Here is a 27,795-nt window from a genome sequence, read left to right as displayed (position 1 = left end):
CTCAAAAGAAAATGTTTTCACTTTTCTATTCAAACCCCTGTGAGTATGTGACAAGGGTCAGCAGGCAAGGGGACTGGTGTGGAGCTCAAAGGACCAAGTTCCTGAGACAGCTCTCTACCTCCACCAGGTGGGCTCTGGGAGTCAGCCTTGGTGGGGAATGCTTCTACCCACTGGGTTATCTCACTGGTCCCCTACTTCCATGAATGGGACATTGTGCGTATGTTTTCTTATAGTGGAGAGCTGAGCTTTGGCTGATGGGTTTAGTACTAAAATGGGATGATAGCAGGTTAAAATGAACATCTCGTCTAATTCAGATGCTCGCTGTTAAAAATAGGTCCTTCTGGGACAAAAGAGATGGCTTATCAGTTAAGGGCACTTAACGATGTTCAATTCCCAGCATCCACATGGAATCAGATAGAGTTACAACTGTCTGTAACTGGATCTGATGCCCTCTTCTGGCCTCTGTGATGCACAGGCGTACATGCCGACTGAACACCCGTACATTTAAACGGGTGAGAAAGTCTTTCAGGGTAAGTTCAACTCATGTGAAGGATAAAGTGAGGATTGGCTGGCTGGATTTTATGAGTGAAGAAATACTTGTTGAAGTCTTCTATGTTTAATATTAGGTTAAAAGTGTTTAAGAGAAACAAGCTTAAGAATTATGGAGGCATGATTCCTTAAGTCACAAGGATGACCTATCTGACAACGCTGAAACGGGAATCTAGAACAAAACTGAGACACAAGACACATTTATTCTGCATGTGTGTGTGTGTGTGTGAGAGAGAGAGAGAGAGAGACAGAGACAGAGAGAGACAGAGACAGAGAGACAAAGACAGAGAGAGAGAGTAAAGTTTAGAGTAAAGTTTTCAAGAGTTAAGTAAAATGAACAAAAGTTCAAAATGGCTTGTAATAAAGAATACTGATAGAAAAAAATGTGTTCGCCCTTTGACACTTAGAAATTCTGGGAAGACATAAAAGTTTTGTCTAAGAAGTTGTTAGATAATGGTAACATTTCTTTATTTTTGCTTTGTAGAGCTGTGTACTTTTTATGTGTATGAGTTCTCTGTGTAGCCCAGGAGCTTGGTCTCAGACTCCCTGTGTAGCTCAGTTCCTTTGATGTTGAATTCCTTCTACCTCAGACCCTCAGCACTGAAAATTCTAGATGTGGGTGCTGCACGGGCTGCTGCATGATCCTGAGTGTTTGCTATGACTGTGCTGTTTCCTACCAGCAGGAATCCTCTTCCATGGCTTTCTGCCTTATCCTTCAGTGTGAAAGGACTGCATCAGCTAGGCTGGTGGAGGGCAAGCCTTGCTAGATAGTAACCAGCAGGTATCTGAACTCAAGTTTTTGTAACCACTGAGGCATACTGCTAACCTCTAACTTTTTTTTTTTTTTTTTTTTTTTTTTTTTTTTTTTTCTTGGTTTTTCGAGACAGGGTTTCCCTGTAGTTTCTAGAGCCTGTCCTGGAACTAGCTCTTGTAGACCAGGCTGGCCTCGAACTCAGAGATCCGCCTGCCTCTGCCTCCCGAGTGCTGGGATTAAAGGCGTGCGCCACCACCGCCCGGCTTAACCTCTAACTTTTGAAGTTTTCTTTGCGATGGGAGTCTCTGTTTTTAACCCTGTCTGTCCCTGAACTGGCTATGTCGGCCAGGCCTGCCTCAAGCTCATGGAGTTTATTTTGTTTTTGATGCTGTTTGGGGAGCTTCTTTTCTTTTCAAGACAGAGTTTATTCTGTAGCCCTGGCTGTCCTGGAACTCAGATCTGTGTCCCAAGAGCTGGGATTAGGGGCATGTACAACCAAGTCCAACTACTTTGGAATTTTTAAAGGGTTGAAAAAATTTCAAAGGTAGTGTTATTTTTTTGACATGTGAAAATTATGTAAAATTCAAATTTCAGTATATAGAAATAATTTTGAAAACACACATGTTCGTTGATTTATGTACTACTACCCTACTGTAGGACAGAGTTGACTGACTGACGGTGACCGTGTGTTCACTAAGCCTGTCACACTTGTCATCTCTCCATCACTGGAAATCTTAACCCTGCTGTACAGTGTGGGAGATGAGAGAAGGCTGTAAATGAAAACCTGAACGTTATTAGGAAATGGTGTCAGTAGACACCAGGAAACAGATGAGATGCCAGAGTCAATATTTAGTAGTGAAGTCTGGAAAGTCTGGAACTCTGTGGGCCACCAGTTAATGGGAATGCGGAGGAAAAGGGTCTTGTCCAGGAGGTAGTGTAAGGAGAGCAAAGACACGTGGCATAGGAACCAGAGGGTGTGGAAGGGCCCTGCCGTTTCGTTTGCTTGTTTGTTTGGAACTTGTGTGTTAGCAGACACAGCTAGGCTATTTATGTACACTGTGTGGAATGTTATGACATGGCTGTGAAGTAGGTAGCATGTTGGCAAGCACCTGTCTGAAAAAGGGCTGGAGCCAAGTAAGCCTGAAGCTGTCTGTGACACCGTTTGCATAGGCAGAGGTACTTGGTGAGAATGTAAACTACACCTGGGGGCTGAAGGGAAACTTCTGATTTTAGCAAGAGTAGGCTCAGTGAACTCAGACTCAAGAGCCATATCAGAATAGCTCCTTAATCAGTTCATTTAGTTTTGAAGCGAAGTTCCACGTGTTGGTCTCAGCTCACTCTTTGGCTCAGGATGACCTTAAACTTCTGAACCCCTTCCTCCCCTCTCAAGTGCGGAGAGTACGGGTATGCATCACCACATTTGGCTTATATGATACTGGGATGGAACCCAGAGCACTCTACCCGCCGAGCTGCACCCCAGCCCCATGTCAGCATATGTTTGCACGTGATTCTCAAGCCAGGTATGGTAGCACATGCCTGTAATTCCAGCACTCAGGAGACTGAGGCAGGACCATCCTTGAAGGCAAGTCTGGGCTATAGAGTGAGTTCAACCACAGCCTGGGATGCACAGCAAGATTTATCTTAACAATGAACTGTCCGGCGGTGGTGGTGCTTGCCTTTAATTTGAGGCCAGCCTGGCCTACAGAGCAAGTTCCAGTACAGCTAGGACTGTTACACACAGAAACTCTGTCTCAAAAAACTGACCAACCAAACAAAAATTTGTCAGTGATCAAAAGAGACATGAAAGTAGAGGGGACTGTCTGGGAAGAGAAGGAGCTGGTAGAGTAGGAGGGTACAAGAGAGGATAATAATGGAGATTGAATATGACCAAAGTACAATATATACATGTACAAAAATATTATTAGGGAACCCACTATTATGATAATATAGACAAATAAAGTCATTATGGACACAGTTGTCAATCATTTAATTATTTGTTATAATTTTTAAATTATCAAATTGAATTTATAGAAACTAGATGTGATAAGTTTTAGGATTAATACATAACTCCTTAATGCTAATCACTAAGAATTATTCATAAATTTTCAAATTTAGGTTCATCATTTGGAAACAAAAGATCTCATGCAAAACACACGTTTGCATCCAATCTTCCTATTGGTACAACAAGCTCATCTTCTGCACGAGATACCAATTTCCCACAAATATTTAGAACTCCATTGTCTGCTGGAAATCCCCAGAGATCAGGCTATAAAAGTTGGACACCACATGTAGGATATTCAGGTAAAAATTGGTGGAAGATAACCCTGATGTTCTTTTGAAATTTTTAAAGTTTTATAAATAATAAATTGGGTGGTTTGCTCACTTGCAAGTCATTCCTCATGGATACGGAGAACTGGATGACACGTGTCATTGGCCCCTATGTAGCAACATGGCTACATGCTTCCTATTGTCAATAAATGTAACATCAGAGTATTTGAACTGTTTTGACAAAAAGGAAAAAGGATCTCTTTCGTGTGATATTGAAGTGAAAACTTTGATCCTAAGAGTATTCTTGAGTGTTTTTCTAATACTAAAATTTTAATTTTTGTTTAAATGTACTCAGTTTTGTTGAGGGATCAATTAATGGATGTTTGGTGTGCACCAATTCTCTAAGGCATATATAAGAATGCCTTGGCTGGGCTGGAGAGATGGCTCAGAGGTTAAGAGTACTGATTGTTCTTCCAGAGGTCCTGAGTTCAATTCCCAGCAACCACATGGTGGCTCACAGCCATCTGTAATGGTGCCCTCTTCTGGCCTGCAAGTATACATGCAAGCAGAACACTGTATATGTAATAAATAAATAAATATTTAAAAAATAAAATAACTTTCCACTTCTAAAAAAAAAAAAGAATGCCTTGGCTACAGGGTGTGTAAGTGTTGCCTGACTTTCTGCGAAGGTAAAAGCAAGCGTCTGTCCACCATGGATAACCACCAAAGCAGACCAAAGAAACGAGTCCACCCAACTCTAGCTTGAGACCTCAGCCTACTGAGATTGGGGGTAGGAAATGGGTGACTCAGAGCTGGTGCTTCACTGAGCAGCTCTCCTAGGTGTGGGGAGAGAGCCCTGTTCCTGGAGCTCCCTGCCTGCCTCCAGGTAACTGCACCTACTCTTCTCCCGAAGAAATGGCTCCTTGCTTATACTGCCTGAGAAGAACCGGAGCCTCCAGGAGGGAATGCTTCCTCCCAAGAGAACAGCTGTGTAACATGTGCATATGTGATAAGATGCTACATTACTTTTTAAAGCACATAATGATACATAGTGGCATTTCAGTGGTGACATACTGCTTATATGATGGCAGCCCCATCAGGACTGTAATAGAGGTGACATTCGCATCGCCTAGCGCTGTCTGCCTAGCGCTGTCGTTATTCCTTTTCACAGACTTCCCGATGTGTTTAGATAACAAACACCTACCTTTAGCTCCGGTCACCGTCTCAACAGCACCACCTGCTGGGGGCCACCCCTCCACTCGCGTGAGATCCTTTCACACCCAACCACAGACTCAGGATTTTTATGGTTATTGTACTTTCTTTTAGAAAGTACACTATATATGTATTTTTTTTTATTTTTGTGTTCATTTACTGTATTCATTTTTCTGGGTCTTCTCCAACAAGCACAAGTTGATTGCATTAAACGTCTCCTTATCTGAGGCCTCCCTACTTGCCCTCCTCTTGGCTTCTTTTCAGTTCTCTCCCCTTAGTGTCTTTGCGTCCTGATACTCTCACACTTGTATGCAGTTATAGTGGACTAAGGCCCCTCAAATGGCCCACTTAATATTACTAATCTCTGTAGAGGGCAAACATGGTTTTCAGATACAGGTAGATAAGGTCATAGTCTTAGTTGCTGGGGATCAGAACTTGAGCGTATGAACAATGGAGATACAGTGAAGCCCATGGGACCGCCACACTACGTTCAGTGCTCCTAATTTGCTTCTCCATTGCTGTCACATCAAGTGTAAGAATGTGGGCATCATTGTGAGGGCTGCTGACGTTTCTCTAGCAGTTCCTCCAGCATTTCCCTTCGGCACTGCAGCCACCCTAAACACAGGGTCTTTCTTACGCTTGAAATTTCATACATGCCATTCTTTCATTCATCTGTTCATTCACTTACGAGTATTGTGGACCAAACCCAAGTTGTGACACACGGTAGGCCCTTGCTCTACCACTGACCCAACCTCGCAATCACCTTTAAAGTATATTGAGTAAATAACAGTACCTGTTTGATAGAGTTTTGTAACAATTAAATGAAATAAATAATTTAAGATGCCCTTGACATGTGATAAGCACTTAGTGAATGTTGATGCTTGGAGCTAGACACTGGTAGGTGCACATCACGCATTTATGTGTATAAACTTCCACTTGTTGCTTTTAGCCAGCTCTTCAGTAGACACGACAGTTACTACATTATCCTTTTTGCTTTATGGTTACTTATTATAAAATAATTTTAGCACTTATATGATAGAAAAAGGTGAATAATACGTATTTTAACCCCAAATTCAAAATTCCCTTAATAACTTTATTTCATTAAATTGTAAAATAAACCAATGTATAAATTTATCTTCTATGTGTAAAATTAAGGCTTGGGATGTGAGTTCATCCCAGGAGTTAGAAAACTGTAGCTAGATACAGGGATAGCCACCTCCAAGTTTTTTATAACCCCACAAACTGGCAGACAGTGGTTGGTAGTATCTATTTGTAATCTCAATACTTCTTGAGAGGTGGAGGCAGAATTGCCTCAAATTGGAGGCCAGTCTGTTCTCCTTAGCAAGTTCAAAGTTGCTAGGGATATACATTCTGTCTCAAAATTAAGGCAAACAATCCTTAATGTGAAGTTAAGTTTTGACATAATACTTTTTTTTTTTTTGGAGACAGTGTTTCTCGGTGTAACATTCCTGGCTACCCTGGCACTCAATTTGTAGACCAGACTGGCTTTAAACTCACAGGGATCTGCCTCTAGAGTGCTGGGATTAAAGGTGTGCACCACCACGCTCAATCTGACACAATACTTTGAGCTTTAATAATTTTATTTGTTTTGGGTAACAGGGTTTTTGTTTTATTTATTTTTTTAATGTTCACCAGGCGGTGGTGGTGCACGCCTTTAATCCTAGCCCATGGGAGGCAGAGGCAGGTGGATCCCTTCAGGACAGCCAGAAATACACAGAGGAATTCTGTCTTGAAAACTAAAGCAAGCAGGCAAACAAAGCTGGTAAAGGTTCCTCTTTTGGATGTGGTAACCGTAGAAGACCTGTGCAAGGTCAAGGCTGCAAGATCAGCCACCATCCCCGAAGGCGGCACTAGTCAGATTCATTAGAGAAAAGATAGGCGGAGGCACGTTGGAGTGGCACTCTGTGTGGAGTTGGTAGTGGATTGGTCAGTGTGCATTGTGTTTCACATGTGAAGTTATCAAAGAATAAATAAAAGACAAAGAAATCTAGATTCGGGGCTTTGAGGTCTTACATGAAGGAGTACAAACAGCCGTTCACATTCATGTGTGTGTTTGTCCTGCCAACTGTTCCCAGCGGCGTCTTCCGCAGTGTCTGCGCACGCCCCGTCAGTCATCGTAGCTGTGGTGGAAGGAAGAGGGCTGGCCAGAGGCGAGATCGGGATGGCGAGCATCGACTTGAAGAGCCCACAGGTCATCTTGTCGCAGTTCGCAGACAACACAACGTATGCAAAGGTGCGCGTTTCTACAGCTACAAATTTGAAGTCGTTATACACGCACCAAAACAAACAAAAAACCCCAGCACATTAATTTAAAAAGTTTTGGATTGATAATAAATATTTGATAAACTCAGAATGATTTTGAGTTTAGACTGGTAAAAAACAGTGAGTAAAATATGGCCTATGTTTCTGATATTTCATATTTGTATTTAGGTGGAGGTGTTTAATACATCAGCATTTGAAATACATTTTAACTGCAACATTGAATTAGGACTGTTGGAGTTTGTCTGCACATCTTAACAATTTGGTTCTTAGAATAATGCAGAACTGCTTTGGAAACTGTTCTTTGCCCACATTTAGAAAATGATTATTTTAACAATTTCAGGTGATCACTAAGCTCAAAGTTTTATCACCTTTGGAAATAATAATGTCAAATACTGCTTGTATTGTGGGAAATTCAACCAAGTTGTTTACGCTGGTCACAGAAAATTTCAAGGTAAGGAAGTTTTCATTCTGGTAGCATTCAAAATTTAGATTGCATTTCATGATACTATAAAAAGCAGCTGTTTGACTAGCTATATATTTAAGGTCCTAAGGTAGTCAATTCATACAAATTGGAGTCTAATATATTACTAAAAATCATAAAATCTATTGAGAATACCCTCTATTTGACACCTGCATTCTACTTTAAGCAAAACAGAAAAATGTATTGGGTAGTTAAGAGGCGTTCTCATTTGATGTCTGCTGCTGTGGTATAACACGGACAAAAAGCTCTTTAGAGGAGGGAGCCGAAAACTACTTCAGCTTACGATTGCAAACTACAGACCAGGGGTGGGGGCAGAGGCAGGGGGATCACTGTGAGTTTTAGGCCAACCTGATCTACATATTGAGTTCCATGACATCAAGGATTTGTAGAGGGATCCTCCTGTATCAAAAACAACCAAACAAACAAAATCTTCAACAATTGTGGGGAACAGCCCGTTACCACCAGGACGTATTGTGGGGAACAGCCCGTTATCACCAGGACGTATTGTGGGGAACAGCCCATTGTTACCACCAGGACGTAACAACACGACACACATAGCTAGTGGTCATGTGCTAATAGAACCCTGAGTGGGGTGAAGGGCCAAGCCATAAAAATGTTTCAGACAAAAGTATTACAAGAGAGAAAAATCAGTGTTGTTATTTTTTATTATAGCCCAGTCACCATACAGAGAGCTTCTTAAGTCAGGAGCAGTGCGAAGTGGAAGGAGCATGAACCTCAGAATGAAAGAAGTTAACTCTAAACTGGATGACATGTGAATAGTTACTTGACTTTTCAGAATTTTACTTAGAGAAAATTAAAATAAAAGGACTTGTATAGTTATTGTGAAGATGAAATACTTATGAAAGTTCTGGCATGTGTGTTCCTGCCTGATGAAGGCCCTGGTAGTCATAACAGAGCATACTCCAGAGTCTACTGTTCCCTTCTTGCTTGTCCATTATTTTCTTGGGGAGAGAAGTGTCTTTGAACCATGGTCTCATTCACTGCAGGCTGGGTAGTTAAGGCTGGCCTTGAACTCTTGATCCCTTGCCCTCACCTTAGCGTGGGATCACCTGGCTTTATCCTCTTTTTTTTCAAAGTAGGTAAATTCTTAGTTCACAACGTTACTTTTGTTTTCCTCTCTGTTTCATTGAAGAAAGAGAGCCACTGTCTTTGGACATGGTGTGCAGGTCACCCTCACCTGTTACACCTAGCCTGTTGTGCGCCACAAGGAGGAGAGAGACAGCACTTATGGCTTCTAAAGACTTTAATGAATCACCACATAAGTGCATCAGTGATTGATTAGGGTTGCAGGACAAGGACTCGGGAGCCTGGTTTCTCCTGGCAGCCTCAGACAGGGACAGAGCAGGTTTATAAGCACAAAAGTCACAAACATTTGTTGCCAAGTTACAGTTACAATTTTCACCAATCAGGATTTAAAGGTTAGGGGCTTCCTTGAGTGTGTTCATCTTTGTCAACTGATCTACAATGTAAACTTTCCAGTCCAACCAATCAGATTCGTTTGTTCCTCTGTTTCTAGGGACAGCCATAATGTTTGTAGAGAGCTAAAGACACAATGACTATTTCTGTGGTTTAGGGAGGAGGTGGGTCAGTTACTGGAAATTACAGCTCCCCCAGGGCTTGGGAACCTGAGCTTTGTTTCACCCTACATGTAAAATGGAGTCTGAAGTCAAAATGGCAGCACTTAGTCCTAGGTGCTCTTGCTCCCTTCAGACTGAACAAGGACATCTAGTCTCAAACAAAACTAAGCAGACAGTAAGATACCCAGGAGCTACTGCCTCGCTTTGAATCATGTGCCCATGTTGATGGTGGAATTGATGCAGTTCCATCATGGCGCCACCTAGGTCTAAGGGTGGGTGTGCCTTTCCTCAGTTATTTTAACTTAGAGAGGACCTGAAAAACCCATGTAATGTTTCTATGGAATCCAGTTCCTAGATGCCAGAGACTCTCATGCTTATTGTTTTATTATTGTTCTTAATATATTGTTAAGTTTGTGAAAGTAATTTCCAATTGAGAATTACAGATTGTACTGTTATCCACACAGAAAGATGGACAGCCATTTTCTTTCTTTCTTTCCTATTTGTTTTCAAGATAGGGTCTCACTATATAGTTCTAGCTATATAGTGAGAATTGACTGGAATTGACTTTGTAGACCAGGCTGGCCTCCAGCTCACAGAGATCCACCTGCCTCTGCTTCCCAAGTGCTGGGATTAAAGGTGGATACCACTACTCATTTAAATATTGGAAACATTATATATTGGGAAGGTGTTTAATAAACTAAAGTTATTTTTTTGCAGGTTGTTTTGTTTTTAAGACAAGGTGTGATTTTCATGACTTTGAACTCTTGAAAATTCTCCTGCCTAAGCTCTGTGTTGGGATTTTAGGTCTGATCCACTAGGCTTAGGTAAGAAATCGGTATTGAACAACAACATGACATTTAATGATTTATTTTAAAATTAAAATCTCTTTCAGAACGTTAATTTCACTACAGTCCAAAGGAAATACTTCAATGAAACAAAGGGCTTAGAGTACATCGAACAGTTGTGCATCGCCGAGTTCAGCTCTGTCCTGATGGAGGTTCAGTCTAGGTGAGCTGCAGCAGGTGCTGGCTCCTCCCCGGGGCATCTCTCTCTGTCCTGTGCTTGCTGTGTTACTGTCATCTAGAAAATGGCCTGGCCTACAATGCACATCTAGTTATTACCGAAATACATTTTTGTACAAAGTATATATTTATAATTTAATTATATTTAGATTAAATATTATAATATATTACATATTTAGATTCTCTCCAAATGAGTTATAATTTATTGCTGTGATAGTATCTGCTCATTTACCTCATAGTGAAAATCTTAATTAACTATAGGATGCTAGAAATTTGAGTTCCAGAAGAAAAACACAGTTAGCCAGACATGGAGGCCCATGGTTGTGATCTTAGCACTCTAGGGGGCTGAGGCAGGAGGATTGTTGCCAGTTTGAGGCCAGTTAGAGCTATACAGTAAGTTCCTGGCTAGTCAGGCCTACAAAGTGAGACTGTCAGCCAGGCAGTGATGCCACACTCCTTTAGTCCCAGCACTCAGGAAGCAGAGACAGGTGGATCTCTGAGTTCGAGACCAGTCTGGTCTACAGAGTAAGTTCTAGGACAGCCAGGACTACACAGAGAAACCCTGTCTTGGAAAAAAAAAAAAAAGAAAAAGAAAAGAAAAGAAAAGAAAAGCAAAGAAAAGAAAAGAAAAACAAATTACTATTATTCTCTCTCCTCCTCACTCATTTTCTGTTTCCTCCCCCACCCACTCCTTCTCACTCTGTATCCCTGGCTGGCCTGGAATGTGCTGTGTAGACCATATTGGCCTTGCCTCTTCAGTGCTGGGGTTGGAGACACGCACCGCTCTGTCTTCTGATGAGCAGTTATAAGTGATGAACTTGAGAACACTGCTCTTCATAGCTGAGCGTGGGGGCCCAAGCCTCAGTATTTGGAGCGATGTTGCTTAAAGATTGTGGTAGATTCCAGACAGTCCTAAACTAGAGTAAGACTGCTTCAAAAACAAACAAATATTTGTCTATTGCTAAATCAGTTTTATAAGATTATTTAGTCTTCAAAATTGGCATTCTCAATATTTTTTCTTTAGATTTAAGAAATACTGTCTAAATGTTTTACATTTTCCTAATATAAAGGTGAATTGAATATCTCTTTCTGCAGCAGCAGCTATTTATCTATCCTGAGTTTACACTGCTGTGCTGTGCTCACTCACAGGTGTCACTGCTGTGCTGTGCTCACTCACAGGTGTCCCCGCTGTGCTGTGCTCACTCACAGGTGTCCCCGCTGTGCTGTGCTCACTCACAGGTGTCCCCGCTGTGCTGTGCTCACTCACAGGTGTCACCACTGTGCTGTGCTGTGCTCACTCACAGGTATCCCCGCTGTGCTGTGCTTACTCACAGGTATTATTGCCTCGCAGCTGCTGCAGCCTTATTAAAATATGTTGAATTCATTCAAAATTCAGTTTATGCACCAAAATCACTGAAGATTTATTTCCAAGGTAGTGAACAGACAGCCATGATAGATTCATCATCAGCCCAGAACCTTGAATTGCTTGTTAATAACCAGGATTACAGGTAAGGCAATCTGAGTTCTTATAAAATGTTATTGATTTCTGTGACTAGTTACTTGAAAGTTTGAATTAAATTAAGTTATTGGTGGAGAAATAGTAAATAAGATTTTAAATTGCTGGTCTATTGTTGCTGAACCCAGATTTTTCACAAAATCAGGTCTTCAGAAGAATTACGTTAACTAAACAACAAGAGTTAACCCTTCAGTTGCTGAGATGGGGTGGGGGATACAAGCAAAGCAGACAGACAGATGCCGTGTGAGTGCGGGTTCCCAGGACGTGGCTGTGCAGGGCCTGATCACAGTTTATCTTGGCTATCTTTAGCCGTTAGCAACCACCCCTTGCCTGCCTCTGTACTGCAGCCCCTGTGAGGAGCAGATGAACGCGTTGGGATGTAGCATCTGCGTCCTGTGGCTGAAATGTCTGCTCTGCTGTTTTCCCACTGTGTATCACCAGTGGGTCGCACAATGCTCTGATTTAGGACCGTCTGTGCTGTTATAACAAAAAGTTTACGAAACTGTACCTGTGTTGGAACGTGGAGTTTGGGGCCTAAGTCTGCATTCCTGAGTCATGGTCACTCCCATTTGGCTCCAGAATAAACCGTCTCTCCTCCCCTGTGAAGTAAGAGTTGTACGTGGACAGAAGCCCGTGGCCACGAGTCAGGAGGAAACAGATGCGTTTACGTTTAGCTGCCACTTGGCACCACTGGCCTGTGGACGAAATTGCTCTACATTGCTTTTCTGTTACCCTTCTTGTGTTTTCAGAGCGTAGAAAGTCAATGACCAACTCTGGTAATTATTTAAAGTTTTTGTTTTACATTGGTTAAATTGTGTGTGTGTGTGTGTGTGTGTGTGTGTGTGTATACATGTACAATCTCACATATTCTTTAATGTGTGTATAAGTCATAGGACAAGTTACAAGAGTACCAACCATGTCTCCTTTTTCCACATGGGCTCCAGCAATCAAGCTCAGGTCACCAGTACTGGTGGCAGGCACCTTTACTCACTGAGTCACACTTTACTCACACCAGACCAAGACCATTTTTATATATTTAAGATTATTATCTGTCTTTCCCTACTCTTTGTTTTGTCCTTAGTCATTTCAGTAGGTTGATAAAAAAATTATTGGCTAGCAATCACTGGCTTAGCTAGGGTTTTATTGCTGTGAAGAGACACCATGATTACAGCAACTCTTATAAAGGAAAACATTTAATTGGGGTGACTCACTTGCAGGTTCAGAGGTTTAGTCCTTTATCATCATGGCAGGACATGGTAGCATGCAGGTGGACATGGTGCTGGAGGAAAAATCCTACATCTTGATTTGTAGGCTACAGTAAGTAAACTGTGGCGCTGGATGTAGCTTGAGCATGGGAGCCCTCAAAGCCCACTCCACAGTGACACACTTCCTTCAACAAGGCCACCTATGCAAGAAAGCCACAGAATTAGGAACCATGGCTGCCTTGCGTGCTCAGGCTTAGCATAGGAGATATTGTTGATCCTTATTAATCAGCTGTGGTTCAGTGATGTCATACTTGGGATCAAACCAGATGTGGTTGTACACTATGCCTCTAGTACCAGCACTTAGGGGGTAGTTCAGAATGTCATGAGTTCAAGACCATGTTGTGGTATGTTACAAGTTCAAGGACAGTGTATGCTATAAGAGACCTTGTTCAATAAATAAAACACAAAAAATATAGGGTTTAGGCCTTAATTCAAATTTATTGAATTAGTAATTTGTCTGTACAATAAATTTGTTAATCACTGATATAGATTCTAGGATTATTTAATTACCAAGTTAAAAGGAAATTTTCTTGGATTTTTCTTTTTCTCCTTAATGAAATTTCCAACTTGTCTCTTGGAAGGAACAATCACACTCTCTTTGGTGTTCTAAATTACACGAAGACGGCAGGAGGGAGCAGAAGGCTGCGCTCTACCATCCTGGAGCCCCTGGTTGATGTGGAGACCATCAACATGAGGTTGGACTGTGTCCAGGAGCTGCTTCAGGATGAGGAGCTCTTTTTTGGGCTCCAGTCAGGTAAACAGAGCTTATTATTTGTTTATTTGACTGCAGCCCAGGTTGGTCTTCAAACCTTGACCTTCCTGCCTCGGTCTCCCACATGTCAGGGTTATAGGCATGCACCACTAAGTCTAGCTTGCCTACAAATTCTATATAAATTATATAATAAAACCATATAATTTAGTATATAAATTATATATTATGTATAATTATAAGTAATTTATATTTAATTTATAATTATATTATAATTTATATAAATTAAAATGCAGTCAGTTTATTTATGCTTTTTTTGTTTGAGTTTCTGAAAGACAGATCTTAAAGCTGTCAATTCATAAAAAGTTTTTTTTTAAATCTTTAAAATGTTTTATATATGGGTGTTTTGCCATGTAGTGCATCTACAGACCTTAATGCATGTCCCCTTGATCAAAAGGGGAGTTCTTTGTCTATTTGGGATAGTGTTTATGTGTGCTATTCAGATAATACATGGCCATAATCAGCTAGCTCATGATCTGTCATGGGCCCGAAGCAGGCTGTGACCAGCCATGAGCTAACATTGTCTTGTCAGGGGAGGCAGCCATCACAAGATCAGGGTCTCCTCTCTGCCCCATGACAATATAGGATATAAACAATTGACTGGAGCTTGGCCCTGCCTAAGTCACACAGACTTCCATGTGGCATAGTTGTCTTATGTTGGCTGTGCTCCTGCGAATAACCCAGCGCACCCTCTTTGATTGCTCTGTGACGTTCTAACGCTCACTTTCTTTCAGTCATCTCAAGATTCCTGGATACGGAGCAGCTGCTTTCTGTTTTAGTTCAAATCCCAAAGCAAGACACGGTATGTGCTGCACAGCGCATGCGCTATGTCATTGTGTGAGACAGCGCGTGCTGTGGACAAACGTCCTGGCGGAGTATCCTCAATGATAGCTGTAACAGCTTTATGCCTTAGGGGGTAACTTTTAAAACTTTTGCTGCATATTATAGTGCAGTAAAAAGGCATCTTAGGTAGTTGAAGAATTAGCACATTTAAACTAAACAAATATTTGCTTAAATATATAATTTGTATATTTTTCAACAAATTTATAACCTATACTGTTTACCTAATACATAACAAAGTTATGTTAGTTCATACATATATTCTTTATATATAAATACTTTTATATATGTATTTCTATATATAATTCAAGATAAACTGAAGAATATTTAATTGAATACATGTATATTTGTGCACATATAATTGAAAAGGAGCTGTGTACGTTAGTATAACTTGAGTGTGATGGCTTATATAAATATTTGGGGAGTCTCTCTGTCTTTTAGAGAGCAGAGTGAGGTGGGAAATGTTTGCTGCTGACAGGCAGGATATAGCTGGGGCCTTGTTAAGGGAGTGAAGCCTTCCTAATCCAGCCTGTGCAGTGATGGAGGGGAGAACCAGCCGGCCCTGCATTGTGGCCTGGGAGTCATCTCTGCTCTATCTGGTCGCCTTTGTGTGGAGGGTCATCCTTCTTTCCTTACAGCCTGGGAGTTCTCACGAGCGTGACCATTAGAACCTATACTCTGTAGGAAACTTTAAAATCTCCTAAAATGGATGAGGTGTATGCTTCTCAAAGACTTTGTAAACTATTAGCATACAATTGTTCACTGTGTCCCCGTTACTACAGAAAACATGGTAGTTGTCTTCCTGAGGCTAAGACTAGCTTATTTCACTTAACATAATCTCCAGCTTCATTGATTTTCCTGCAGATTTCACTCATCACAGCTGAATAAAATTCCACTTCTGTCTCGATTTCTTTGTCCATTCTACGATAGACACCAGACTGAGACCACCTCAGACACCACTGATGTCTCTACTTCCATCTTTCCTGTCTCGTTTGTTGTTTGCTGGCTCCACCCTGAACATTGTAATGATGGAAGTGGAAGCCATTTGACAAAAACCCTTGTTTTCTAAAATGGATAATTAGTGGCAAAATTGTTCACATTATTAATAATGCCTTAGCTATAGCCCATAATTTTGACTAGCTGTTGCTGCAGAGACACCAGGGCCAAAGATTTTATTATTACAGGAGAGGGTAGTCAAGTCAGGGCCACACAGAGGTAGCATGAGTATGGAAAGGAGCCAGGGGAAAGGAGAGCAGGTCAGAGCCTGTGACTTCAGTGCCAGCAAGTCCTTAAAGTAGGGCTTCTCTGTGAGGTCGATGCTGAGGCTGGTGACAGGAGGAATTGGAATGACTCCTGTGCACCAGCACCAGCAGATGCGACAGCTTGCACTGTTAGTTTGGTTTTACGACTGGCAGATGCAGCATTGCTTGTCTGTCACAGAAGAGTCTGAACCCACTCCAAATGTTTTATAACTTCTTTATTTAGATATGTAAGTCTATCTGCATTAATTTGTGTATGTAGGACTACTGGGTCATGATTCTTTCCCCATATGGATTCATAATTGTGGTGTTGCCATTTATAGAAAGATTCTTTTCCTGTTGAACTGCACTGAATTTGGCCATAAGTCCTGTTGTTGTATGTGCTGGGCTCCATTTCTAGACTCCCACTGTGCCACCTACAGTTTGCCTCTCATTTTTTCTGCCCTTCTTCCCTCTACCGATAGTAACGATGCTTTATGCGGTTTTGGTTTACTTATTTTTGATCTTATGTTTAGTGTCAGGAATCCATTGTAAGAGAATATGAGACTACATCTTAGGAACTAAAGACATTCATGATGTTCCTAGCACACTGGGTCTCTGTTTACAATCCAGGTCCTTTGTAATGAGAATTCAGGTGCGGGCACCTCAGAAATGAACAGCCGCACGTAAAGTTCAGTGCATCATAATTGTGACATCTTAAACCTGTGTCCTGTCGCTGTTAAATCTGCCCGTGCTGTTGCTCAGCTCTGGAGAGTATAGTTTAATTTCTATGAGGTTTAGTTATAACATTTTATATGCTATATTCTGAAAGGCTATTATTAATTTGAGATTAATAATGTTGAAATTGGTAAAATTATTTTCTTGCCCAACAGGAACCAGTGGGGGATGTTGTTCTGAGTCAACTGGGAAGCTGAGATTGAGCCTGTTTACAGGAAGCTTTGTGCCCCCATTCAGTTCATGTCAGTCTCCTGATGCTGCTGGCTGTTGACGCCGCGGCTACTGCAGTCTAAACTGCACCAGAGTTGCTGCACTAGCATGAAGGTGGTACAGTGGTGTGACCTCGCACCAGGTTCAGGAGACCAGTGTGCTGGGTTTACAGTGTGGCCAGTCATTTCTGACTGCCCTGTGGGCTGACATCCCAGCTTGACTGATTTAACACAGCTATGGGATATTGTTGGTAGGAGTTGACCAAGAGAAAAACCTATCACTGTATTGAAATGAAAGCTGTTCACATTTGTCTCTTATCTTGACAGGTTAGTGCAGCTGAATCAAAGATAACAAATTTGATCTACCTGAAGCATACTTTGGAACTTGTGGATCCTTTAAAGGTAATTCACATGTCTGTTGCACAAAACATATAAAGCATTATTTTTAGACATTTTCTTTAGAAAAAAGTAAACTTAGAAGTTGTCAGAACAAGCCGGGCGGTGGTGGCGCACGCCTTTAATCCTAGCACTCGGGAGGCAGAGGCAGACGGATCTCTGTGAGTTCGAGATCAGCCTGGTCTACAAGAGTGAGTTCCAGGACAGGCTCCAAAGCCACAGAGAAACCCTGTCTCGAAAAAAACCAAAAAAAAAGTTGTCAGAAGAGTGTATTTTGTCTCTTACATACGTGGACCATACGTAGGTAAATGCACATTGTTGTCCACAATCTTTACTGACCCATTTAAAACAAGTTGTAGTGTCTAATACTAAATCATGTCCTTCCTATGAGCAAGGATGTTCTTACATAACCACAATATATTTATCAGATTCAGAATGCTTAACATTAATGTAACACTATTATTTATCTCATATCCATTTTTCAGTTAATAATTTTCTCTGTAGTTTTCTAAAATGGTTCTCTCCATAACTATTCATTAATGTCTTTAAACTCTTTTAAAAACATTTTTTATTTATTGAAAAAATTCATTCAGTATATTTTGATCTTGTTTTCCCCTTCTTCAGTTTTTCCCAGGTCTCCCCATCACTCTACCCACACAACTTTATGTTCTTTTTCTCTTAAAAAAAAAAAAAAACAGAAACAATAGCAAATAAGAAACACACACAAAATTCTCACAAAAAGAAAACCAAAACAAACAAGCTAAAGACCAAATAAGACAAAAAGATGCCCAAACAAAGCAAAATGAGACAAAAAAAAAAGTCTATAAAAATACTGTTGAGTTAGTTTTCTGTTGGCCAGCTGCTCTTGAGTTTGGAGCCGTCCCTGAGGTTAATATACCCAGTGACACTCCAGTGGAGAAAACTGATCTTATCTGCTGCAGATAGCATCCTGGTCAGGGTAAGAGCTCACGTCCACTTCCTCAACCTGTGCAGTCCTTGTGCATCTGGTCTTTGTGAGTTCATATGTCCATCAGTACAGGAACACCCTGTGTTATTGGCTCTTACACTCTCTCCACCTTCTTGTCTGTATTGATCCCTGAGCTGTGAAGGGAGGACTTTGGTGAAGACATCCCATTTAGGACTGAGTGCTCCAAAGACTCTCCCCACTCTCCCTTTGTGTTCTCGGACGAGAGCTGCGAGACCCTGCTCTGTGATGATAGCAGTATGCCCTCAGGAGTCATTTTATCGCTGTTTCTTTAGCAGAATACTAACATTACATCTCCCCAGACCTGGAACCTATTTGCTCAGTATCAGGAATGGCTGTTGTCTCATGAAGTGGACCTTGCATCCAAGTCAGGAAGCGCGTGGTCACTCCCATAGTGGTTGCTCCCGTTGCACCAGTGTGACGGGTGCAGACCACAGGGCACTGTAGATGGTGACAGTGATGACCACCTTTCTCCCCTGGCAGCAGGGAGAGGACCTTCCAGTACCATGAATGCTACTCAGTAGGGGCCAAACCTCTAGCGAGGCACCAGTTCAACTTCTCCATGTTCAGTGACACATGGAAGCGTTGTCTTCAGCAGTAGATTAGTTTCTCAAACAATATTTGATCGTGTTAAATATGAAGTGTTGAATTTGGATAATGCCATGACTTGCTCACTTTTGATCTTGTTTTTAACAGGCCACCTTGAAGAACTGCAGCACACCCTTGCTAAGAGCTTACTATGGCTCCTTGGAAGATAACAGGTCCTGTCACCTGTTAAGAGATAATACTTTTCTTCCCAAAAAAAACTGATCTTTTATAGAAAAATCACTTGATCTGGGTGTGGTGGTACATGACATTAATCTTAGCACTTGGGAAGCAAAGGCAGGCAGATCTCTGTGAGTTCAAGGCCAGCCTGGTTTACATCACAAGTTCCAGGCAAACTGGGGCTGCATAGTGAGACCCTCTTTCAAAAATAATTACTCAAGATTCTTCAAAGTATCCATTAGGTGTCTTACAAGAGTACATGCTAATCCTGTAAGCACAATAATAGGATGACAGTGCAGTGCTATTTGTGCTGACGGCCAGTGTTCCCTTTCAGGCCGTTCTCTATGGGGGCACTTCCTGTATCAAATACACCCTTCTTTTCTATGAAATCATGAAGACCTAATGAAAAAAAATCCCAGTAGATAGGAATGTAGGGCAAGTTCTAAAAACAATTAACATTTTTTCTTTTTTTTTAAATGTCTGCTCCAGTGGGTCTTTCTTTCTTTCTTTCTTTCTTTCTTTCTTTCTTTCTTTCTTTCTTTCTTTTTCTTTCTCTCTCTCTCTCTCTCTCTCTCTCTCTCTCTCTCTCTCTCTCTCTCTCTCTCTCTCTCTCTCTCTCTCTCTTTCTGTTTTTAAATATACATTGGCATTTTGCCATGGATGTCAGGTTCCCTGGAACCGGAATCACAGACAGTTGTGAGTTGCTAAGTGGGTGCTGGGAATTGACATGGGTCCTCTGGAAGATCAGCCAGTGCCTCTTAACCACCGAGTCAATCTCTCCAGCCCCCAATTAACTTCGTTAATTATTAGCAATAACACCTGGTTCTTGACCAAACAGGTTATCAGGCTCAACAGTTGCCTTACTGGGTGAAGAGCATCTTCTGTGAGGCCATAATCTGAACTTGGTGCTCAGCCAGCTTAGCTCAGTGTGGTGTTCCAGAACAATAGCTGAGACTTGTGCAGTGACTGCTGTGCTTAGTAACCAGTGGTGGTGGCTCCTGGTCCAGGTCCCGCGTCCACGGCACATGCTCAGTCATTTCTCCCTTCCTGAAGGGTCGTGCCTAATACAGCTCTTGCTGTATGACCGGCATGCATATGGAATGAAGGCGCAGGCAGTCCAAATTTTGTCTCATTTCTTTAGGGGTCAGGTTGTACTTCCAGCCATAGTGATCATGTGTAATGTGGGAGATGTTCCCATTAGCAAAGTTTAGTTTTATTTGGTGGTCTCATACTGTTTTTGAGTATTCCTAACTGCAAAACAGTTTTAAGTTGAGGCAATGATTGCTCTAACCTAGATAAATATAAACATTAATTAAATATTATAAAATAACCCTCAACAAAGGTTTGCGTTCATTAAACAGCTACTGTTTTCGCTTTGTCTTAATGCTAGGTTTGGACTAATCCTTGACAAGATTAGCACAGTGATAAACGATGACGCACGGTACACGAAAGGCTGCCTGAACATGCGCACTCAGAAGTGCTATGCAGTGCGCTCCAACATCAGCGAGTTCCTAGACATAGCTCGGAGGACATACACAGAGATAGTGGATGACATAGCAGGTAACCGCCCCAGCATGTCCTCACAGCTCTCACTAGTAAAACATTTTTACTGGCGGTAGAAACTAGTTGTTTGTGTGTGTGTACACCTTACTATATAATATGTGGAATATATACTTTTAATATATATATAAAATATATAGTTATATATATAATTTTATATATGTGCAATGAGGCTAACACACATTATTCTTTAAGAAGCCTTTAAAAACAATGATGTCACAAGGTCTGGTGGCACACACCTTTAATCCCAGAACTCAAGAGGTAGAGGAAACATACCTTTATGAGTCTGAGGCCAGCCTGGTCTACATAGTAAGATCCTGTCTCAAAAGAAAAAGGGAAAAAATAAAAGTTGGTGACGTCGAAGTGTTACAGAGTGACCTACTATCCCCCGGAAGTTTCTTGATACTGAAGAATGAAGAATGAAGACTTGATACTGAAATGCTCCCGCCAGGGGCTGGCACCAGTTTTCCCAGAGGATGAGCATCTGAGAGCTCTAGTGATACGCAGCATGTTTATTGGACTCCTGCAGCAAGTGAACACTGACCTGTGTCTGGAATGACAGTGAAAGATGACAGCAGCCAGCATGAGACAGGAGTGCCAGGTGTGCCGGCTAGAGCCGTCTGGTATGGTTGATGGTTGATGTGGGAGGGTCCAGCTCACTGGATGGCAGGTGGGCCTTGGTGCTATAAGAAAACAAGCCGATGTTCTCCCTCCTTCTGCTCCTCATTTGGACCTTGGGAGTTCAGTCCAGTGCTCCAATGTGGGGCTCTGTCTCTATCTCCATCCATCACCAGATGAAGGTTCTATGGTGATATGCAAGATATTCATCAGTATGGCTATAGGATCTGGACATTTCTGGCTCCTTCTCCTCAGCTGCCCAAGGAACTAGCTGGGGACATTTTCCTGGACACCTGGGAACCCCTGTAGAGTCAAGTCTCTTGCCAATCCTAAAATGGCTCCCTTAATTAAGATATATACTTCCCTGTTCCCATATCCACCCTTCCTGTATCCCAACCATCCCATTCACACTTTTCTCTCCCCATCTCCCCTTAGCCCTATCCCACCCCACCCCTGTGCTCCCAAGCCCTGCCCAGCAATCTTGTCTACTTTCAATATCCAGGAGGATAACTATACGTTTTTCTTTGGGTTCACCTTCTTATTTAGCTTCTCTAGGATCACGAATTATAGGCTCAATGTCCTTTATTTATGGTTAGAAAACAATTATGAGTGAGTACATCCCATGTTCATCTTTTTGGGTCTGGGTTACCTCACTCAGGATAGTGTTTTCTATTAAGGAAGTCAGGACCGCAAGGGGTGCACCCACCCACTGAGATGGTGGGGCTGATCTAATGGGAGCTCACCAAGGCCAGCTGGACTGGGACTGAAAAAGCATGGGATAAAACTGGACTTCCTGAACATGGCGGACAATGAGGGCTGCTGAGAACCCAAGGACAATGGCATTGGGTTTTGATCCTACTACATTTACTGGCTTTGGGGGGGAACCTAGCCTGTTTGGATGCTCACCTTCCTAGACCTGGATGGAGGAGGGAGGACCTTGGATTTCCCACAGGACAGGGAACCCTTACTGCTCTTTGGACTGAAGAGGAAGGGGGAGGGGAGGGAAATGGGAGGCGGGGAGGAGGCGGAAATTTTTAATAAAAAAAATAAATAAATTAAAAAAGGAGAGAGAAAAAAAAAAAGAAAGAAAACAAGCCGAGCAAGCCCGGCTTGGAGCAAGCCGGCAAGACCTCCGTGGTCTTTGCACAGACCCCACCTAGGGAACCTCCCTGAGTTCCTGCCTGACTGCCCTCAGTGATGGAATGTGACTTTAGAGCTGTCCGTTCTACCTCCCAAAATTGCTTTTGGTCATGGTGTTTTATCACTGCAATAGGAACCCTGACTAAGACACAGAGTTAAAGGAACAGTTGTTAAGCATACATGGCCACGGTAAAGGTAAATGTAACCTCAAGTGCTAAGTGAACTTTGTAGCCCCAAGTGGTGAGACCGTTGAGAAGTCAGGGGAGCCAGAGGGGCTAGGGGTAGGAACCAGATGCTGGTGTTTCACCAAGGAACATTCACGGTCAAGTGGTAAAGTAGAGGCACAGACTTAGAATTTAGTGTGTGGGACTGACAGAGATTAGAACTACATTCAGATTATCTGATATCTGTTTCATTCGGGATACGCTGGTGAGATCGAAGTTGCAGCAATTTGTGACTTCTGTTTTACTACATACTGGAACTATAATATTCCTAATCAAGATAAAGAGTTCATGTTCTTTCTTGTTTTAATATTTACAATTTAGTTTCCTTTAAGAATACATGCCAGAGAATATCGTTTTGTTGTTGTTTTCTAGACAGGGTTTCTCTGTGTAACAGCCCCGACTGGCCTGGAATTCACAGAGATCTATCTGGCTCTAGCTCCCAAGTGCTGGGATTAAAAGTGTGCACCACTACGCCCAGCCAGAGAATATCTTCTTAAAGGATACTTACCTACATCTTTTGGACATTGAACTATTTTTACTCTTTAAAAAAATTAAAAAAAGATTTGTCTGTTTGCATATAAAATAATAAGTTAAAAAGCCTATGGCTCCACAGAAATTCCCAGGAGAAAATGCTTGTTTTTCCTGTTCCTAGGAATGATATCACAGCTTGCAGAGAAGTACGGCCTTCCATTGCGGACCAGCTTCAGCTCTGCTCGGGGCTTTTTCATCCAGATGACTACAGACTGTGCTGCGCTCTCAAGCGACCAGCTTCCCTCAGAGTTTATTAAGGTTAACTTGGAGTATAAGGAAATGGCTGTGTAGGCGGAATTTTCCTGTCCCACACTCTCTCTCAAACACATTGAGGCTTATATTAATTATAAATGTCTGGCTAGCTCATTTGGTAGAACATGAGACTCTTTATCTCAGGGTTGTGTGTTCGAGTGTCATGTTGGGCACTGTTTGTAGGTAGAAGTTTCTGTCCCTCAAACCACTCCCAAGTAACCAACATAGAGACTTAATATTAATTGTAAATGCTCAGCCAATAGCTCAGGTTTGCTAGTAACTAGCTCTTACAACTTAACACATTTCTATTCAAATATCTATGTGCTTCCCCGAGGTTCGTGGCTTTTATCTCTATCCCATTTTGTGACTCTTCTGACGCTGCCCTTGCTCCTTTCATTATTCTCAGTTTGGTTTTTCCACCTAACTTCCTTCCTGGCTATTGGCCAATCAGCTTTTCATTAAACCAGTCTGAGTGACAAATCTTACTGTATACAAGAGGATTATTCTACAGTGTGGGTGTTCCTGGTTTTATGGAAGTGCGTTGGTAGACTTTCCAGCTCTCCTCGAGTTTAGCTTCCAACTCTGTTTGGTATACGGTGTCTCTAATGTGCTTTACTGAGCAGCCACGCTAGCAGGATGACAGTCGTGAGGGGACAGCCAAAGGACGCAAAGGCAAATTAAACAAGTCTAAAATCTTTTTTTAAAAAAATATTTATCTATTTATTTATTATGTATACAATATTCTGTCTGCATGTATTGCCTGAAGGCCCAGAAGAGGGCACCAGACCTCATTACAGATGGTTGTGAGCCACCATGTGGTTGCAGGGAATTGAACTCAGGACCTTTGGAAGAGCAGGCAGTGCTCTTAACTGCTGAGCCATCTCTCCAGCCCCCTAAAATCTGTTTTTGACAAAAGAATTTAGAAAAATAATGAACTGCCTTTTGTTTAAAAAATTTTAACTTTATTGTTGTGTGTGTGTGCACTTGGAGGTCAGAGGACACTGTGGAAATCAGTCCTCTTCTTCCACCATGTAGGTCCCAGGGATTGAACTCAGGTATCCTAACTTGGCCATAGGCTCTTTATCAACTGAACCATCTCATCTACCTTTTGTTTTACATAGTTTTTCAGATGCATTTTTCATATTAAAGGTTTGCAAATTTCTGCGGAAGGAAATATATTTGTTTAGTGTTTTTAAGCCTGAGAACTGTACCTTCCTGTGTACATATCCACTCCTCTACTATAGCCATTTGGAGCAGTATTGTCATTTGTTGATGCTCTGGGTTTTTTTTTTTGTTTTGTTTTTTCTGCTTCCTAATAGAAAGACAAACTGCTTAGTGTTCAGATTTGTTTATATGTACCATGTCCCTGTTCGTAGACAGATACATGTATATACAAACAGTGCATACCAAACCCTGTCTTACTGGCAGTGAGGTTAAGGAGTGAGGTGGTTGTGGAGCTGGAGACTGAGGTTCAGGTAGAGAACAAGGACTGAAGGAAGTCAGAGACAGAATGAGGGGCACCGAGGGTCCTCCCTGTTTGTATGCACGGTACCTGCTACTGAGATGTAGTTTTCCAACCTTTCTGCAAGGCCATTGCAAAACTTACCAACCAATCATACTGGAAAAGATTGGGTAAATATACCTCACTTATCCTTGATGTAATCTTGTATTTTTCACAGATATTATTTAGAACTTTCTTGTGATATTTTATCTCATAAATTAAAATGGTTAACCCAAAAAACCTATTTTTCTGTCCTATAAAACTGTATGTTTATCTCATATTGCATGTACACATATTTGATATTTGCTTTTAACTTCCTACAGATTTCTAAAATGAAAAACTCATACAGCTTACATCAGCAGATTTAATTAAAAGTGAAGAAAGATGCCAGGAGTCTTTGCGAGAAATCTATCACATGACTTACATGTAAGAGCATTTGAAGTATTTGAATACTGAATAAATTCATTTTAATTTTGAGGGAACTATAATAGATTTAATAATTCAACTCTTTGTCTGATTAAAGATAGTTCAGTTTTGAGTGTTAGGAAAGGTCTGCGCCATCATGTTGAGAAAAAGCGAGCCTTCTGGAAAGCTAAGGAGACATTGGGGAAGACTGCTGCCTCCCCAGTTCTCCTGCCTATGCATGCACTGTGGCGTGGAGCTCACGCCATGGGCTTGTCATGGGCCGTAGTTCAGCTCCTTCCCTTCCTGTGTGGTCTTGGCCTCTCACACTCTGGTGTTTCTAAGGCAACATCATAATGGGCCCGACTCTTTGTCTTCCCATGCAACAGTGGCCTTGCAGACAGGGAGAGAGGCATTTGAGATTGGGTGGGCTGAGGCAGAGGTGAAAGGTTAGGCTTTCAAAACAGCCTCAAATCCAGGACCTCAGGGTACTTATTAATGTAATGTAAATTTTGAGTACATATTCATCCACAAAAGGGAAAAGGTCCCTGGAGTGTGTTATATTATAACTCTGCAAATGAAAAGCTAAATAATGACATGACTTGAGTATGACGTGTGTGTGTGTGTGTGTGTGTGTGTGTCTGCCTGGTTCTGCCCCCATGTGTTTTGTCTTAGCGTGTGTTTCTTTTATGTCTCTCAGTGTGTATGTTTATACTTTTCACTAATATAAACATTTATTGAAAATTGTTTTATTGTTTATTTAATGAGACTGTCATTTCAACAATTGAATATAGAAGAAGACATGATTTTCTTACCTGGTAGACCGTTCTATTAAGCTGAAGCATTGAAACCCTTATTTTACCTAAAACGATGCCAACCAAGCAATAGACTTTTGTGTAGTGTACGACTCGTCTGTGAATAGTGTTCTCCTCACCAGATTAATCCATGTCTTCAGGTCTTGTTTCAACATGTGTTTTCAGGATAGTGTGCAAGCTGCTTAGTGAGATTTATGAGTATATTCATTGCTGTACAAGCTCTGCTTTACTACTGTGTCGCATGCTGGAATATGCTGCTGTCTTTTGCTCACGCCTGTACTCTTTCTGACTACGGTGAGTCACTTTCTTTGGAAAGAAAATAGTGACACACTGAAACGTGTGTCTTACGCAGTTTTATATAAGAGTGGTGAATATTTTGCTTTTGTTACTTGAAATAGTTTCTTATCTGGTGACACTAAGTAACACGCAGAATGGAGCTAGATGGCTCAGTGAGGAGTGTGACTGCTCTTGAGAGTTCCCAGCACCCATCCCTGCTTGTAACTCTAACTCCAAGCTGACACCTTTGGCCACCTCAGGTACTATTCTCACACGAACATAACCCAAACTACAGGCCCACAAACACATAATCACAATTAAAATCTTCAAAACATTTTTAAAAAGTTAATTCAAGTAATATTTATTAAAAATTGTCACGTCAAAAAGACAAAACTGAGGAAGGTTAAAGGTTTCCCAATAAGAAAAACGCTGAGCTGTCTCACTTGGTGACATGGCTGTGGTCCAGAAATTCTTTTGAGTACTCAATGGAGCGGTTGTGTCCTGAGTGCTAACAGAAGAGCATCTCCGTGTGCGAGTTCTTTCTCGGCTCTGGGGCTCACATGCAGACAAAGGCCAGGAGCTGTTGCTGTGCACTTTCATCTCCAAGTCTGTCCAGAGGCTTCATACAGACGTACTGTAGTCGTTTCCAGTGTCAGGTCAGCACCTCAGCGGAGCTACAGTTTACCAGTCATTATCACACCAGCATGCAGACCATCTAGGACCAGCGTGGAAATTATGGCTAAATAACTGCACTGCAATACATTAAACTAGCAGCATTCTGGTTGTTACATTGATAATTTTTTAAAGATTAATTTGTTTGTTTGTATGCATGAGTGTCTGAATGTATGTGTGTGGCACCCTGTGTGCAATGCCCTTGGAGGCAAGAAGAGAGGATCAGGCGCCCTGCAACTGGCATTTTCAGTTGGTTGTGAGTCCCCTGTGGTGATGGCTACTGAACCCAGGTCTCCGCAAAAGCTGGGAAGTGCTTAAACCACTGAGCCATCTCGCCAGCATCATGACATCAGTTTGTTTTCAAGGGACGGTACCTTACAAAAAATCATTTTATTTATACATTTCTAAACCTAAATATTAATAATACCATATGATAATAATAAATAGTTATAACAATAATCAACATTACTTTTTCACTGCTATCCTATCTTATAGACTGAAATATTTCCTCTTTTATATCTTCTTTGGGTTTTTTGGGGTGGGGTTGTCCTGTGGGAACCAGGTCTCAGGTTGAGTTAGTAAGTGCTGATGACCTTTATCTTCATGTCCGCTCTGCCTACACATGCACCAGATGCCCATGCGCAAGTGCGGGCGTGGAATGCCGGATGCTGTACATGGTCAGCGAGCCCTCCACAGCCAAGCCGTGTCCCCAGCCAGGGTTTGCCACTCCAATAGTGATTTGTTAATTAGCAAGCAGCTTTTTTTGCTCTATATATTTTGAAAAGTATCATATCAGATTCTAAAATTGCAGTTGTTTGAAAGACCTTTAATTTTCTGGACAGACCTTAATTTTGTGATGAATGTTTTTGAAGTTTATGCTTACAGTGCATTTCTTGGTGTGCAGTATCTTAGTGCC

General features: G+C 41.6%; 1 protein-coding gene across 1 annotated transcript in view; it reads left to right on the top strand.

The window, feature by feature from the left end:
• Nucleotides 1–6,950: 6,950 nt before the first annotated feature.
• The window catches only part of Msh4 (mutS homolog 4), a 35,561-nt gene continuing 14,716 nt past the window's right edge, over nucleotides 6,951–27,795 (top strand). The window contains 14 exon segments of the mRNA XM_038311921.1: nucleotides 6,951–7,037; nucleotides 7,407–7,517; nucleotides 10,038–10,153; nucleotides 11,502–11,675; nucleotides 13,530–13,702; nucleotides 14,452–14,519; nucleotides 17,070–17,144; nucleotides 18,820–18,884; nucleotides 20,279–20,448; nucleotides 23,083–23,219; nucleotides 25,038–25,062; nucleotides 25,065–25,140; nucleotides 26,097–26,154; nucleotides 26,156–26,229. Coding sequence (XP_038167849.1) covers nucleotides 6,966–7,037; nucleotides 7,407–7,517; nucleotides 10,038–10,153; nucleotides 11,502–11,675; nucleotides 13,530–13,702; nucleotides 14,452–14,519; nucleotides 17,070–17,144; nucleotides 18,820–18,884; nucleotides 20,279–20,448; nucleotides 23,083–23,219; nucleotides 25,038–25,062; nucleotides 25,065–25,140; nucleotides 26,097–26,154; nucleotides 26,156–26,229 — 1,394 coding nt within the window. The 5' untranslated portion in view covers nucleotides 6,951–6,965.

This window comes from Arvicola amphibius, chromosome 14 (assembly GCF_903992535.2).
Source record: "Arvicola amphibius chromosome 14, mArvAmp1.2, whole genome shotgun sequence".
NCBI classification, from domain to species: domain Eukaryota; kingdom Metazoa; phylum Chordata; class Mammalia; order Rodentia; family Cricetidae; genus Arvicola; species Arvicola amphibius.
Note: the sequence above shows the minus strand (reverse complement) of the source record. Positions and strands in the feature narration are given on the sequence as shown.